The sequence below is a fragment of the Aptenodytes forsteri genome, unplaced genomic scaffold, assembly GCF_000699145.1.
Source record: "Aptenodytes forsteri isolate BGI_AS27 unplaced genomic scaffold, ASM69914v1 Scaffold290, whole genome shotgun sequence".
NCBI lineage: Eukaryota > Metazoa > Chordata > Aves > Sphenisciformes > Spheniscidae > Aptenodytes > Aptenodytes forsteri.
This window is the reverse complement of record NW_008795244.1, coordinates 1,331,920-1,350,135: the sequence shown is the minus strand read 5'-3', so window position 1 is coordinate 1,350,135 and position 18,216 is coordinate 1,331,920. Positions and strand designations below refer to the sequence as shown.

At 35.7% G+C, this 18,216-nt stretch overlaps 1 protein-coding gene across 1 annotated transcript in view; it reads right to left on the bottom strand.

Moving 5' to 3' along the window:
• The window catches only part of LRRC7 (leucine rich repeat containing 7), a 105,707-nt gene that overhangs the window by 51,541 nt on the left and 35,950 nt on the right, over window positions 1-18,216 (bottom strand). Inside the window, exons 6-11 of the mRNA XM_009278756.2 lie at window positions 16,727-16,790; window positions 12,553-12,627; window positions 9,627-9,771; window positions 7,503-7,575; window positions 1,718-1,847; window positions 1,195-1,310 (exon numbers count right to left, since the gene is read on the bottom strand). Coding sequence (XP_009277031.1) covers window positions 1,195-1,310; window positions 1,718-1,847; window positions 7,503-7,575; window positions 9,627-9,771; window positions 12,553-12,627; window positions 16,727-16,790 — 603 coding nt within the window. The remainder of the gene's footprint in view (window positions 1-1,194; window positions 1,311-1,717; window positions 1,848-7,502; window positions 7,576-9,626; window positions 9,772-12,552; window positions 12,628-16,726; window positions 16,791-18,216) is intronic.

Genomic DNA, 18,216 nt, shown 5'->3' with positions numbered 1-18,216 from the left:
CAAGGTCAGGTTGGACGGGGCTCTGAGCAACCTGATTTAGTTGAAGATGTCCCTGCCCATGACAGGGGGGTTGGACTAGATGACCTTTAAAGGTCCCTTCCAAGCCAAACTATTCTATGACATACTGATGGGAGAGTACTCCCTGTCCCTGGGAAAGCACTGGAATCTGAAACCCGAAGTCAAGAGACAAGATTTGATTCTGGGACTTGGACAGTTTCAACACAAACTAGAGTTAAGTTTAACTTTACGTTCTGGTCTGGTCTGGATGACATAATGTATTTTATGATACACAATTGCAATGCGGAAAATCATCTAACAGAATAAAGCAAATAATTTTAAACAAATATATTACAGGGATTTCTACCCTTAATTCAACCTTAATTTCAACAATGAAACTGCTGACAGTAAATCAGACACAGATGTGGAAAGTCCTTCCTCTAATTTTTACTGAGTGTGGATGATAATTACTGGAAACAAAATGGTATTCACACACCATTTGTTGCATCACCGAGCAGACATGTATTTCTGTGGTTATACTGAAAATTAACATATTCTTGGAACATACATTTGTAGAAATTGCAAAGAAAAGTCAGTCTTTTCTGATGCCTATGGCAGCACAGGATAGGTAGAAAGGTTCATTTTAAGCATTCGGTTTCTCAGAGGAATAGTCATGTGCATAAGAACAGAACAATCTGGTTTTTGACAAAACCTTTGCTCTGCTACAGGAAATAGAAAATTTTCTTTTGATTTCAGTGAGTCAGGACAACATGCTAGTGTGCTTGCCTTTAATGATTTCCTATATATCAGCTTATCACAATTTTTTAATCATTAAATATTACAAAGTTATACAATTTTAAAGCCAAATATCACACTTTCACATGGAAACACCAGGAGATAAAAGAAGTAAACAGGTTTTAATCTATTAAAACACACTGAGACCCAGATCTTGGCCCCATTCAAGTTTTTCTTTGGATGTCAGTGGAACGAAAACCAAACCATAAAGATTAAAAAAAACAAAATCAAGATTTTTTCCTTATGGTTTAAATAGCTTAAATAAAGTAATTCTAAGTATAATTTTTACATTTTTAAATATATTTTATACAAATTTATTTTTACAAATACCTAAAAAGAATAGTTTAATTTTTTTTTTAAATAAATTCTTATAATGGGTTATAAAAATTATGTGAACTATACCTGTTATCGCTCAAATTTAACACTCTCAGCTTCTGCATCTGACCAATTTCATCAGGAAGAAATTCTAGCTTGTTAGAGCGCAGAGACATCACTGTTACATTTTTACAGCTTCCAATCTATAGGAATGAAAAATGAAAGATGTTAGGATACCTACTTTGATAAAATTTATTATCACGAACTTTTTATGTCGGGAGGTGGCCAAATTGTGGTTTTTACTATAACTGACAAAAAGCAGAAAATACAGAATCTAAAGTCAGAAAATGAAGCCCTCACTTTGTCAGTAACATCAGGGAAATGCCTAGGGCTACTTGCACTACTCTTCTGAGTGATACTCTCACCTTTACATGAATTTACTAATTTACTGGTTTTACTGTTTTACTATTGAGTATGTAAGAAAGATTTGGGCTTCCACATCGTGCAGAAACAATTGGTTTAACAGGTATTTTGTCTGAGTAGGGACGAAATCTTGGGCCTACCACAAAACATTTCAATCTGTAATTTAAAAACAGAATCAGCTTCTCACTTCTCTGGGCAGTTCAGGAAGGAAATTCTCATCCACAGCCAATGTCCTTAGGTTATGAAGGTAGCCGATGGTAGAAGGCAAGGACTCCAACTCATTACAGCTGCAGTCAAATTCTTCTAATAAAGATAAACTGAAATTGTAAATACACTTGTTAGATGCTATGCAAGGAGTAGATAACAAAAAATAACAATCTAAAACCTTTGAAAGTTTTAAAGCATCATACTACTACATACATCATGCCCTGAAGAGGGAACCTTTATTGCAGATTTCCCTAGGAGAAGTCTATAATAATATGATTATAGGAACTATTAGGGACACTGTTAATCAGTCTTATCCAGTAAGGCAGTTTAAGAAAGACCACTTAGTTTCCCCACATTATTATTCTTACTTTTTGTAATGAGGAAGTATTCAAGGTACTTCAAACAGTGATCAGGGCAATTCATACTAAGCTGAAGAATCAAACAAAAAAATTTATAATCTTAACATACAAAGACAGATAACAGGTAAAGAAATACCGCTGGTGAGAGCAAAGGAAAGGGAAGCAGAAATTGCCTCCAGGGTACATTCCAACTGATGCACTTGACATAATTTCTAATACAGATCAGTAGTGAAAAAGATGAACTTGGATCCAAACTCAGCAAATTAATCTCAGCCTGTCGTAGTCAGACACAGCTTTTGTAAAAGTGCTTATCTTTCACATGTTGAGAAAGCTGGCTAAAAAGTGATCTTTGAAAGGGGGAAGCAGAAATTGCCTCCAGGGTACATTCCAACTGATGCACTTGACATAATTTCTAATACAGATCAGTAGTGAAAAAGATGAACTTGGATCCAAACTCAGCAAATTAATCTCAGCCTGTCGTAGTCAGACACAGCTTTTGTAAAAGTGCTTATATTTCACATGTTGAGACAGCTGGCTAAAAAGTGATCTTTGAAAGAGTATCTGTTTGGCAAGGACTGAAACAAAGCAGACCAAAGTAAGTAATCTTCTGACACTCAAGTTCTCTCTTTAAAAAAAAATGAAATAACTTCCATTTTTGTCTTCTCCCTTTTCCTAGGTTGTTGTATTCTGTCAAATTGTGAAAAGAAAGAGACCTGACCTTTCCTCCACGTAGTCATGTTTTCAGGAAAGAGGATGAAACAGACACAGCTGACAGAAACTCCCCTGTTGAACTGAAGTCCAGGTTAGCCATAGCCCACAGTACCAGACAGCAGTATGTATAGAGAAAGCACAGCTTCCTAGTGCACGGAACTGGCATTCAGTATATTCCTGCATTTTATCATCCACGAAGAGGTTATGAAATGAGTTGGAGGTTTTGTACCGAGTCCTAAATGAAAGGGGCCCATATCGTAAAAGCCACCACCTTCTCTAACAGCAGCTGGCACCTATGCAGAATGAAAGCCAAGGAAACGCCAAGAGAGCTGACCCAATGCAGAGCTCTGACAGTCAGCACTTGAACCTCCCCACCCACCACTGCTCTGGTACGAAATGGGCTTCAGAGGCGTTTTTCTGCTCTTCAGGACTCTGTCCTAGCCAGTCACACAACCCTCAGGACTCTTTTGATTGCTTTTCCCTGAAGACAGCAGGTGGTATCAGGCAACACTTAAACATAAATCTTACTTTGGTGATTAAGAATCAACCATTTGACCTTTGCTAGTGCAAATAACACAAACAGGAATATATATGTAATACATGTTATACAGAGACATATATAAATATATACATATTACATATATATTATGCACATACACACACATATATAAAAATATTCTGAAGAAATATCTACTGAATCTCTTAAAAAATTAGGCTGGATATAAATATTCTTGAAATGAATGCTGTACTACACTGCTCATTCAGCTCACGGAATAAAAGTTTTGTGACCCATTACAAATGCCATCGCTCCCTGCTTCTGCTGCCCCTTTTTTGCTCCACAGATGCTACCTTTTTCTCTCAAGTGCTTTAATTAATTGTAAGGTTAAATGGCAACCAGTTATTTCTTCCTCAACATTTGTAATCTCTCTCTCTTCTGACGAAGGGACTAGGTGCCCAGAAGATTGTCTGGGTTTTTTCCAAATGTTTTGGTAGATCTGATAAAAAGTTTACCTCTGCTACAAACGTTGCTCCTTAGTATTTATATGAGTCACAGCTGCAGGACTGGACCTTGACTGTATGTCTAACTTACCTTTATTCCAGTTTCTTAATTAAAAAAAGGTCTTTCAGCCTTCAAATTTTATGAAACGTGAAACCAGAAATAGCTATTTCTAACATGGAATTCTCAGAACTTTCCTCTAATTGCTGTATTTCAGTAGACTGAAAAGCCAAAGTGAGTCATACAGTGATTAGTGAAAGATGCATGGAATATATCCAAAAGCTCTGCCAGGTTTGGTTATAGCTTTTCTTTAATACAAGCTTTGCATCCACCACAATTTATTTCAAACTAGATACAGAACAATTTCAGTAAAGGCAAAATTCAGTCATGTTTACCTACTTCATACAGAATATGCGCTTGACAGGGCGAAGTCCAACTGGAAAGCTTGTTAAATTGCAAGATGCACACATTCTTCATTTTACCGATGATAACACAACCAGAAAAGCTTGAAAATAGATAAGCTAATTGAGAACTACTATGTTTCCAATGGCAATTGGAAAATCTGATACTCTGAACTGTAACTGTGGAAGTTTCCCTGACAGTGAAGAATGACTTTATCAGACAATAGAATTTTATTTGAAAGGTATTGTCTGGCACAGACATTCTCAGCTTCTTTCCTTCCTGATGACATCAGCAGCAGACAAATGAAGATGGCCACAATAAAAACAACAAAGTCAGTGTGAAACTATATTTTATCTCTATAACAACCATGGTTAAAAAAATACGCACTTCAGAAAGTGCCTTTTCATTCATCATGGATTGTGCATGAAAGTAAGTTGACAATAACAGCTATAATTCCAACAATGCTAATTTAGCTAAAATACCATTAACGTCACTGTCTTCTTGGGCTAAATTCAGATCATTCTTGATAGGTTTAAAGAAAGGCAGACAAAAATAGGGTGTGCACCTGCTGTTCAGTTTGGCACCCATTGAAATGAGGCAGTACATTGTCGTAAGGTAGATGAGGAATATTTTTAGACAGATTGGTAGAGAGAGATTCATGGAGAATGAAGACTGCCATGAATAAAAGAGTAGTTCCAACCCATCTCAGCCCCATTTCATACAGTCACAGCCCTTTTCTCCCAACAGCCACAGCACCCAGATAACTGCCAAAGAAGCCTAAATCCTAAGAGTTACCTATACTCAACTATTTGTCCAACATCAGGCAAAAGGAATTTTGCAGACCCAGGAATACAAGTTTACACTTTCCTTTGCAGCATCTGATACTGTCAGATATGGTATAGACTAGACACATGCACAAAACATTCGTCTAATACAATACACGGGCTCTTGAGCTACTGCACCATTACCTATGTACGGGTCACGAGTTCCCTTGTGACACCTTCCTACCCACAAAGTGGGAACATGGGCATTCACTCAGGTCCTACAGATACAATCTCCAGTCTTTGGGTCCAATTTGGTACTTAATCAATGTGAATCCACTGATTTTATGAGGAATGTTTTATTAAGCTGGGTCTACTGCGCACAGTATCCTTGCAGGGTCAAACTCTAAATGCCACTTACAGGCTTGCCCTTTGAACAAGACTGCCAAGAATGAGGGTGGCGGTTCACTATTAGCAACATCGACTCAGACAGTGTTGAAGTGCTCTGTGTCTCATCATGAAATTGGTCCCTGGAGGGAGAGTTCCCTCCTCCACATTGCTAATCTTTGTGTGACAATAATATACTCTGCAGTGGGTACTACAACTATCATTTAGGAGAAGGAGACCCAGTAGGAAACTATCCAAATGGATGAGTCAGAGAAAGTAAGTTCATTTTAATGTGGGAGACACTGTCCTCATTAAATGAGAGAAAGTACTTCATTTAAAAAGCACAACCAATCACTCAAAAATAATGTGATAATATTAGGTGGTTAGCCTACTGCTCTGCATATAGACCGTTTAGAGCAGCAGTATACATGTTTAAAAATGTAATTAAGGCTGCATGACAAACAATACTGAACAGCTATTAGGTTAAAAAAAAAGAGGGGTTCCCCTTCAATTTGAAAAATTCAATAAATACAAAAGCACCTTCATGACAGGTTTTAAAAATTGACCCCAAAAATTGTTAAAGATAATGTTGGACATTATATCAACCTTTTTTCAGAGTGTCCAGTACAGCTTTGAGCCTTATGAGCTTTCACTGCCCATCAGAATTTATTGCTACACAATGTTTATAAGATTTCCCCTTTTGTGATTTGTATAACCAACTTTTAATACTCTCCATGAATATCACATAAATCTAAAGATACTACAAGAAGTACAGCATGGTAAGCCAAACCTGAGCTACCAGTTGCTACAGTTGTAATAGTTCACAAATTCGCATTTTTTTTTTCCTGACTGGCATACCAATAACTAAATTATTATTGAAATTATTACTATAAAATGGGTGCATGAGTAGTAAAGCACTGGCTGCGCAGGTTAGAGATTATTTCTATTCTAGAGACCTCACTGTACTATCATATTTGTGGACAAGTCTAAATGAAGCCTTCTAGGCTTTAATTTTGGAAGCCTCAGAACAGCTCTGGTTTAAGAAAACTACTTCTAACGAAATAGTTTCTTGAGCTACAACCTGCTGAAGAGAGAACGTTTTTTGCACTGAGAGCAAAGGCACAGAGTCTGAGTGCAGCTCTGCTCACAGATGCCCCATTCCCAATGTCTCATGCTGACAGCACAGAACTCTTATAAATGGCATAACCATGTGTTCAGTCACACCAGACAATTATCAGTTAGGCTGAACTGTTTCTTCTGCATGAATATTACTGCTGGTGCAAGGAGGATGATGAAAACACTAGAGCTATAGCTGTAGAAGGCAGCCGGGGACCATGTATCCTGAAATTTTTTCCAAGTATCAGTTTATATAGCATTTCAGAAGTAAAATATGTAGAGGAAGATACAAAATATCAATGTTAAAGATATCTTCTGCTAGAAAGGGATATGTATAGTGAGAAACAATATAAAGAATCACCTATTTCCGTTCTTGGAGACAGGTTTGCATCCACCTTGAATTTTACATTAAATTGCAGATTTCATTTAGCAATAAACTCAAGACCCACAGCAGTACAAGACAGAATTTTGCACCAGTGATCATGTAATATCTGACAAAATGACAGCTAAAGGGCATCATTACTGCTTTTCATAATAAGATTACTTATACGATACTTTCACATTTTGATGTATGCACCTATGAAATTGTCATGACTTTTTCATTTATGCTACTTCAATATTTTAAGAAATATTCCTACATATGAGGTTTACAGCCATTTTCTTTTCAGCATCAAGTACAGGCTGTTGCTATGGAAACAGACGTATTCCCCCCAAATACTTCTATTTCTTCTACTTTTGCTGCTCTAATCATCTAAATTGCAAGTGATTCATGCAGAAAAATATCTTTGTTCTTTTTCTTGGAAAATGTGATACATTTCATCTTCTTATCACTTACGGCAGTATGAGTCCACAGAAGTAATAGTGTTGCTCCAAATTTAAATGTTATAACCAGGGTGTTAGGCACACAATTTGAAATTATTTTATAATTCAGTAGATCTTTGTCTCATTTTTTATTTTAAAAAACCCACATTCCGCAAGCAGAAGGGAAAACACATTTTACTTAATATTGAAAATCATGAGATTTATACTCACTTTCCAATTGCATTTGGCAGAATTGTAAGCTGATTGTCATCTACTTTTAAAGTTGTAAGCCTTTTCAACAGTCCTACAAAACAGGTAAGGAAGAAGTAATAGAAAAATATTTCACATTAATCTGTTTTACGTTCTGTAATCTCCCATATCCTTAAACAAACAATGATTTCTAACACTGAATAACTTTGATCTAGATTTTAGAAAACATCTGTATATAGGACAGTACACAGACACATTCTTGTCCCATTGAAAATATGTTTCATCAAAATGAAGCACTGATTAAATGTTAACTGAACTGCAAGTAAAATATTAAGTGTATTTCTAGAGTCTTGAAAAAAAAGTAACAGAAAAAAGAATAGTTCCTATCTGTAGGAAGAGCAGTATTTCTACTTATCAATGTTTCAATTGAATTCAAGTCCTGTTGCCTTGATTAAAAGGTGCTCAGGTCATAACAGGACATTAGGCAAATTATCTAAAGTAAATGCTACATTTATAAAGCTTCACAATATGTAGGTATAGACAGAAAACCACAATCAGACTGAAAACCAGAATCAATCCTGAATGCCTTTGTATATGCGGTTAATTCTTATCATTAAAAGAATTATTATATATCTAAGTGTAAGCAGATGCATAACTGCGTAACATTTACCAAGAAGGGAACGAAACTTCTGCTTTACCAGTGTGCGACAGCAGAAAACAATAAAAAAGTAAAGACAGAAAAAATGGGAAAAGTATTGTGTTACAGTGCTAGAAACAGTGCTTGAAACAGTATCCACCTCCTGCAAGTTATTAACATTTCAAAATCTGTTTTTTCCTTGAAAAAATTCTGCATATATTGCAATAGCATTTTTTAAATGATTATTTGTAATTAATGCTGGGAATAATATAAATTAATCACTAATACAGAGAAAAATGTTAAACTGAATGTGCCATAATATGAAAGCTGAAGCAAATGAAAAGTGTAATTAAAAGGGATACTAGAAACACTACTCATTTCAATTGCAGCACATTTTTGTTGAAAACTTTTTCAAAATCAACATGTTCCAAGAAACATCTAGGTTTCACCAAAATTTTCTTTTAAGAGGAAAACGTTCCACCAAAATGAATTTCAGCAAGCTCTCATCGGAAAATGCAGTATTAAAATGATTGGTTTTGCTTTGCTTCTGTTAAATCTATTACCATTCAGTAACAGGAATTCAGAAATGAGAACTGAATATATCTAATTGCAAGAATGTATAATTCAAAATGTAAACATTTATTCCTTTTTTACAGCAGCTAAATGCCCTCTAAAAATCAATCTGCATATGCATATCAGAAAACCACAAAAAGTAAAAATTCTAGAATTTATGGTGAGATGTAGAAGACCAAAATGGAAAATAGCTGTAAAAGACATCTAGTAACATTCATGCAGCACAGTATTATTAGTGAGCAATACATTTTGGAGTCTTGGCTGAGTTGATTTAAAATTGGGGAATTTAACAGTTCCATGTTCAAAGGGACACACTTAGGAAAGTGAAAAAGATGATGATGATACAGTGGGCTCATCGGCTGGAAGCAATAGAAGAGAGGAAAGACCTCAAGTGTTTCCAAAGAAAATATAAGGGATCAAGACTGAAATGAATTATCCAGATGTATAGAGTGATAAACCTACAACAACTTATCTTCCAGAATTTCTATATATTCTAAATAATTCAGAAATTCTATGCATGCAATATAGTAAAAAAAAAAAAAAAAAAATCAGTTTGAACTATTTCTTTGTTTAATGCTCTCATATGGAATTGCACTACGGAAACTAAGAGTAGCAATTTCTTTCAAGAGTTTAACACTATTAACATAATCACTATTATACTTACTTTCAAATTTAGATCAGATCATTTATATCTTTCTTTGCTTATTTTCTTTAAAATAGCGAATCAAAATAATCAATACCTTCTAACCATGAATTTTTTTCCTGACTTTACAAAATGGTCTTCATGGACTGTCCAGTCACAGGTGTTTCAAACTCCTTTGGAATTTAATGGCAGTTCTTGTTCCAGCTATTATAAAGTCTCATCATAACCAAAAAAAGACATAAATGAAATCCTCAACTGTAAAAGATTACAAGAAATCCTGAGCTTTTCTCACCTATGGAGTCTGGCAATTGCTGCAACATATTGGATGACAACAGGAGATCTTCAAGTCCTTCACATCCTGATATGTCCAAATCAACAGTTTCTATCCTGTTTTTTGACACATCCAGGTACACGAGCTGTTTTAACTTCCCTATAGACTTAATAGCATGTTACAAAGTGTTACTTGAACAGATATATACTGCACGCCAGTTACTAAGTTTAATTAAAGACAAACAATAGTAACACAGGCTTATATTCAGTTATCTCAGCATCCTTTTTACAAGCGTTATTTCACTGAAGCAGTATCAGTAGTGGTCTAATAGCCTTCCTCTTCAGGTAAGTGCAAAAGGAACTGTAGCAAACTAAATGACTGATACCAAGCTAATTAATGTGTTCCAGATTCATTAAATCTGCTGAAAGTTTGAGTTCTCAGTCATACAGCTGTATTATTTCTTCATTTGGACACAGATCCAAGGGACATTTACTCACAATTCACATCTACTCATAACAGCAGCCCTTAAGGTCACTGAGGCTAGACATGCAGGTAAAGCTTTTCTGTGCCAAACTGATTCTCTGAATTTTATAAAATCTAAAATTAAGACTTTAGATATTCATAGTTCAATTATGAGCAGTTAATCCCAACAGTACACTTTTGTGAATACAGCGCTTAATTGCAGCTATAACATCAATGAGCAACATGACAGGAATTCTTCCCTAATTTCTTGGAAAATCTGCGTAGCGTGTAAGAGTTTGAAGCCTGTAGAAGCAACCTGCTTCTTGATCCGTTATCACAAGAAGGTCGCTTCATTCTAGACATGAAATTTCACCAAGAAAATCAACAAAAAAGATGCTGTTATTTTCCTTAAACTAAAACCTACAAGTGGAACAGCAAAGAGGTATCACTGCTGGGTCTAGAGTAAACGACCTGGATCTATGACCCAGTGGCAGAGCTATGATACAAACTGGAGGATTACACAGTAGGAGTGAGACAAGGCAGCACAATACTGTTATGGAGAGCTACCATGTGGTTGCAATACTGTGCATCCACAGAAATACTGTTTCAAACCAAATGAACAAACATTCATGGCCTATGTGGGAACTTCCTTTATGGATTTTGGGAAAGCCATGGGAATCGCTTGTGAAGTGCATGGATTCTATAAAAGTTCATGGGAATGGGTTTTTTAGTTATTTACATATACTTTTAGTGGTTATTTACTGTACACATGAAAAAGGAAAATAGTTTTAGACAGCTTCATCTACACGTACTTTCGAAAGAATATGAATATAGCTTGCTTTTCATCTCTTACCTTGCTGAGATCTGCTCTCTGCTTCTAAGGAGGCAGTTTCATGTTATCTTTAATCGTATCTGAGTTGTTGTATAATGGGAAAATCTCCCTTTCACCCCAACCTTTGCCACTCTACCCATATTAATAGTTGAATACAATCTTTGTTTCTAGCACAGACTACTTTTTTAAAAACTGAATTATTAACATTGGAAACCTGGCAAATCTCTAAACCTTAAAATCAATTACCAGTTGGTATTTCCTTTCTATTTTTAAAAGTAAAAATTTAAAGCTAATCTTAACTGTTTTAAACCTCTTGTTTTGGAGAAGACTTTCACAAAACATCATCTAGGTTCTACTAGAATCAGATTCAGGAAACATGAATTATTCACTGAAAATAATTATGCTCCTTGGGATTCAGTTCCACGATCTATTGAACATCTTCAACTCTAAATACCCTCTCCAGGGATTATGAGGAGGACTGTGTTTGGAACACATTTTACCACTGGATATATTAACCAATTTCATTGTGAACAGAAAAGAAACAGAGTAATGGTTAAAGTGTTTGTGCCCACATTCTCTTGTATATCTGATACTTCTACTCAGTTACACTGCAGCAACAACATTGCAATATTTCTGTTCCTGATCTCCAGCTGGTTTCAGTATCAAGAAGTGGTTTCAACATCAGCTTTTCTTTTCACTAACAAAACACTCAAAAAGTGGATATTTGGACAGGGACTGAAAATGACCATTTTCTGTGCAAACATCATGCTTAACACAAAATAAAAAATGAATGTAATCTATTTAAGACAAAAATCAGTCATTGCTCAATGCAAAAAATTGAATTTTGATTAATAAATGTTCAAAGCTGAAAGAGTAAGTACTTCTTCTTCTTCCAACACCTAGACAAGTTTGTGCTAGATCTAGTTCTAAATTTTCCCTGCAGCAATGAAGAGCATTATTGTGTGAAACATACGATCTGTCACCTGTGTGATAAAATGCTAATGACGGGGATCCACTTTCTCCCATCATAACCACTGTAGGTATTTTAGAGTGACAATCTCAAATAGCTTATGGCAATAAAAATTGAAAATTAAAGTTCTACTGTGGGGTAGCAACAACTCAGAAACAGCACTAATACATAACCATGATCCTAATGTTTAGATTTTAAAATATTTTTTGTTCCATTCCTAAATGGAGTGCTTTCTAGAGGAATATATCTTCATTCCACTGCCTCAGAATTGCTTTTAGTATAGTTGAATCTGTACATACCATCTGTTATTTTTAAGTTTATTTAGATTACTTAATATTTCCTCTTCCTTTTTAAAACTCACGTGGGTTTTTATAAAACTGCTAGTTAATGCATGGTGACTGAGAAGACAATAGGAAATAATTTCCTCTCACAATGAAAACTACGCAACGCTTAAATAAAACAGGCACATCCCCATTTAGACACTACCATGTGATAACACAACATGTAAAAGGTTTTCATATGAATGGCTATGCTGCAGCTTTTATTTCTTGATAATAATTAATGACTATATAAACTAGGAATATGTACTCATTCAAGAAAATGCACGTGCATTTATTTACTGCAAGGTAAATAGTTCATTATATCACACAATAATTTTGATTACATAAAATAAATGTTCATACCCCAGGTAGTATTTGCAAAGAATTATTGTCCATCCACAATTCCTTTAGATTTTGTATTTGTTCGAGAACCTCAGGCTGAGGAAAAGAATATAGTATTATGGACAGTTAAATAAATTAGTATTTTTTTGTAGTTAAATATAAATCAATATTTTCTCAAAAAAATTATTCCCTCTTCACCTTCTTTTTTTTCTTTTTATAACCCACATCAGACTTTCAGGTAGTTAATGACATGAACAGTATGCTCATTTCATTTAATTTAACCACTGTTGCTCTTTTTCAAACCTTGTAAAATTTAAGAACCCTTTGGAAAATAAATGAATACAAAGAACTCCTTAGAAGTTCTTGTTCTAAACAGTTCACTGGCAGTATGCAATTGATGAACAAGGCAAATAAGAGAAGTGAGAATTGTGGAGCTTCAGAAACAATGCACTGAAACGAAAGACCAAATCTCATCTTGCAGCACATGCTAAACTCTGTCTTAAAAACAGCTTAACAGAGGCATATTGCTGAACACTCTCCTGGATATACCGCATTTATGTATGATTTAATGTCTGCAATTGGCATATTCAGTAGTTAAAATAGTGGTATGCAATGATCAAGCCTTAAAATCACAATAGTAAGCTTTAATCTAAGATATTCTATTCTTTTCAACACTACAGGATACTAGTGAAACTGAAAAAGGCAATTCCCCAAATCATTTCTCATTCATTACAGCTGTGAAAATCAAGAATTATCAGGTCTCAAATATTTCCATGTTTCAGCCTAAGCAGTATTTTTTTTTCATGAAAGACTATTTTCACAGATAAAACAAGACTTTCAATTTGCCTTAGCTCTGTAAAGTTGTAGAGATTTTTTTCAAAGTCTGCCAGAAACTGATACTAAACATTTCATTTGGTTCTGACTAAATCAGATTCTAGCATTTTAAAAGTCTGTAGTACTATTCCACTGGAATTATTTCAACACAGCTAGAAACAAATGTATCTGTCTAGCATCCCAGGACCTTAAGAGAGACCTCTAATTATCTCCTGTGGACTAAGTTCCTTGGAATGTTGTAATTCCCGTAAGAAATATGATTTCCCAGTTGCCCAGGTCACATAGTACATTATGGGAGAAGCTCCTGGATGCATCATTGGATAAGAAAGAACCTGCTAATCTGGAGAGCTCAATCCCTCAGTTTTCCATGTTGTCACATAATGCGTTTCTATTAAAAAATGATTAGTCAGTATTTTGAAGGTAATTTATTTTGCCTTGGCTAATTCTATTGAAATTTTGTTGTCCTTCAGTGGTTAAAACTACTTCTAATTTCCAGGCTAAATTAATTAATGGTCATTTTATACTATTTGTTTCTGTAATGATTAATGGTTCTTTATCCCTCCAGAGTGTTCACTGACTAAGGTTATTATAGATAATCATAATTTCCCCTCTCAACTTTAATTTTCTTTTAAATTCCTCTCATCAGACAGATGCCCTTCTCAAAGTCAACAGCCTACTCCTATGTTGTACATATTACAGTTTGATTTGAAATTTCTTGAGTATGGATTATGGTATACCATAATTCAGATGAGATCTCACAAATGTTTTGATAAGTGGTATTAAAAACTTATTATTTGTCTCTGTTAGAAATGCTTCTGCTGATGCATTTTTGGAGAATAACTTCATTTTCCACATAGATTGCCACAATTAGAATAGAATAGAATAGAATAGGATAGAATAGAATAGAATAGTTCAGATGGAACGGACCTACAACCATCATCCAGTTCAACTGCCTGACCACTTCAGGGCTGACCAAAACTTAAAACTTATTATAAAGGGCACTGTCCAAATGCCCCTTAAACACTGACAGGCTTGGGGCATCGACCACATCTCCAGGAAGCCTGTTCGAACACCCTCTCGGTAAAGAAATGTTTCCTAGTATCAAGTCTGAATCGAAGACTGACATTAATCTTCAGTAAAAGTATATCACATTTTATCCTCTTTCCTTTTCCTTTTCCTTCTCTCCCTACCTTTAACTATTTTCTTTCAAAATTTCTTCTAAAGCCTTGCTCCTGACACTGGAGTCCTGAAACTCTGGAAAGAACTATGCCAGCCTTCCCCCTCCTTTCAGGCAAAGGTTCTACAATTGCTGCTGCTCACTTGTCCAGTGCCATTTTTTGACACTTCAAAGATGGAGAGATTTCAAATCCTTGATCTATACCTTTTGATTTAATGCTCCAGTTTTCCTGGAGACCCGTGACACAGATTACCTATTCCCTTCCTTGATTACATTGTCACCTGAACATGGCTGCTATTTAGGAAGTGACAATTTCTATTTTGGGCCCATACCTACGTCATGATTTGTATAATCTTGTTTCCAGAAAATGAATGAACAGAATTACTTCATTTTTGCAACTGCCTGTAGTCTTAACCTCATGCCTATTGCTCCAGATTGTCTGTATGAAAAGCACAGTCTCCCAGTGCAAAGGGAGGGACTTCAATAGTCCAGGGATGGACTGTCAAAGAAATTAACCTCTTCCACACCACCAGAGTTCTAGGCAGTATTTTTCCCCAGAAAGAAGCAACCCAAATCAGATTTTCAGAATCCATGAAAAGAGGACTTTTCGATCCTTTTTTCCAGGAGATCTTGATTTAAACTAGTACCACTTTTCCTATGACATGTCTGCAGATTCATGCTGTTCCCTTGCCTTTTCGCCCATTTTGCTTCTGGCATTTGATTCTAGTTCATACATTTTTGGACCAGCTTCCTGAAAAATCAGTCAACTCTGGGAGTCTGGTCCTAATAGCAGTATGGGACCACTGGACTCCTGATTTATCATTCTTAGGGGACAGTATGCTACAATGCAAAAACGCAGAATGATGTTGAAGTCATTTAAAACAAAGACTACAAAACCAAACCACCCCCAACTCACCCCCCCAAAAGACACACTCTGAATTCAGGAAGCATATATATATATATATTTCTTTTGATCAAAATTCCAAATACCACTTCTGAAAATTTTATTCTATTTATCTATGCAAAAGATTTCTAGGTTTAATTAAAAATCTGAGTTAAAACCATCTATTTTCTCCTACACAGCAGTATAAATCAGTAAACATTAACAGGATTATAACCATAATGGTAGAAGATAGCGCACCGTCTATAAACCAGATGTAGACCCTTTGCTACATCTTTCTCCTACTAGATGACATTTCACAATTTGTTTAAAGTGAAATTACCTTAATTTTAATTAAAGCTACAGGAAATATCACCCTCATAAAATTGTAAGCCCTGATTCAGCAGCACCATTTTTACAGATTGTTCTTCTATGACTCTGGAGGAAAGGTGGTTCAGCTCACAGGGTTTAACAGTCACTGGACAGGCTGTTGGTGGATAAGGCACACGCAGACATTTATTTCGCCATCAGTGCAACAGTGGGTGTCACAGTATTAAATTGTTGTCCTGCAAACACACAGGCCCTCCCAAATAGCCCTAGCAGTGATAGGTCTCAAAAAGGATGAGGCAGCAGTTTTTCTGAGTTTTGCTTCTCTTGACATATTTACAGTTCCTGCAGGATGAAGTCAGTGAGCTTTCCTTAGAAACAGACCAAATTTAAAACACAGTTTAAACACCCTCATACTGTTTCTGAGAAGTGTCAATTCCTATAGATGTAGTAGAAACATACCTAAAGGGAACAGCAACTTGATTATTTTCTATACTGATACTAGAGAAAATTCCCAAAAGCTATTAAACCTCAGGGAACCTAATTCTCATCTTAGAGGTGAGCTAGGGACAGAAACCTCTTTTGGAGTCCAAAATTTACTTCTGTTAATACCAATTGCTAATATTTGCAGGATATAATGATAGATATTAAGAAATTAATACATAATCGACACAAGTATTTATGCTGAGATCAACAATTCATCCCACATTGAAGTATTCCAGCAGTGGCAACCAGCTTAGAGTGAGAATCACCTGTGACCTTGATCTGAATCACAGAAGCCTGATGTAGATGAAGCATAATGTATTATCAACATTCACCTCATGAACTATGATCAATCTTCTATTCTACAAGGAAATGTGACCATGGCATGTGGCCATAATACAATAATGCCTTTTAAGTAAAAGGCATTTTAATGCCCCATACACAGAGCATCCAAAGCACACAGACTTTCTGTTAAAAAATGGTGCATTTCTTACCAGCTCAGAGAATTCATTATTGCCCAGATCAAGTCTCTCCAGTTGAGTCAGTTTGTGCATTGACCTGTAACAGATTCGGAGATATCTAAGATGAATTTTTTACTTGCAAAATGTCGGTCAAATTTTGTTTAGATAAAAATAAAGCTCAAATGATACTGTTATTGCAAAAAGAATTACATCAGACTGATGCTGATACAAATGAGAACAATATACTCCATCTTTAAGACATGAGCTAAAGTACTTGAACTAAAAAGCTAGCAACAATTACTTTAGTAGTCTTGGTATAATTTTGCATAGTTGCTTCAGGAAAATGACCTATGTTATATTTATAAGCATTTGAAAGTAATATCAATTGTGACATTTTTTGATACAGATTTATAAATTTGTTATTAACTTCTTTATAAACCACTAGAAAGTGTTTTGGCTCTTCACAGCAAAAGTACAAAGTACGGTTGTTACCTCCCTAAAACTGTGCCTAACTACAGTCACGATGCAAAAGCACTTTTGTGTAAGGATCAGCATGCTAAACAAATTAAGCTTAGATGAGGCTTGTTTTGAGTACTTGTGTTGGTTTAACAGAATGCACTGAGCTGATGGGGTCCCCTCCTCTTTGGGTTGTAGTACGGGTGACCTGAAACACGGCTTCCATTTTAGTAGTAAGTAAACAAACTGTCACACCCGTAAGCAGTGGTATTTAGTGACACTCGCTGTCTGCCAGTAGCTTATGAAAACTCTATCATTGTAAGCACAACAGAATACAGATTTTTAATTAAATGACCAATCTGAGAGTCAAGCCTTTGATCTGCTGCAAAGCACATCTAGGCAAGTGTTCCTCTCTCTGTGCAGTTCATGGCACAGGAGCATGGCAGGGAGATGGTGTGATCCACGACACCGCGTGTGGATGGGAGCAAGGTGTCATACTTTGCTGGTGGGTGATTCCCTGAGAGCCCCTTTTCAGGCAGCAGCTCCTCTGAGGGCAAGAAAGGCTTCACGCAGCCTCTGTTGCAAAAGACTGCGTGCAAATGACAGCAAAATCAACCAAAGCAGCTTATCCTTCTTCACAGCATTATAAAAGAAAGAGTCAAATAAGAACATATCGTAAGAAAGTGAACCAAAAGTTAGTATCAACCATGCTTTATGCAGTAAAGGGCTTTAAATGAGGAATAATTTGGATTTACATCTGTGACTGATCACTACATAACAGCAAAAAAGGCACTTTTACTGCTCGGCTCAGGTGACTCAAACAGTGAAATAAGAGGAAAAGTGAGAAATTGCTAAAAATTACATGATTAAATTCTTAATTTACCAAAGTCAATGGGATAAATCTCCCAGGTGTATCTCTGAATTTGTGCTGTGAAAAAAACTGGTTATGTCAAGTATAGCTTAAACTGACAAAGGCACGTATCACAGTGCATGTGGAATGACTGTTAAAAGCATTTAAAATCTATCAATTTTGAATATAGGCAAACTTTTTAAAAATACACAGAGTT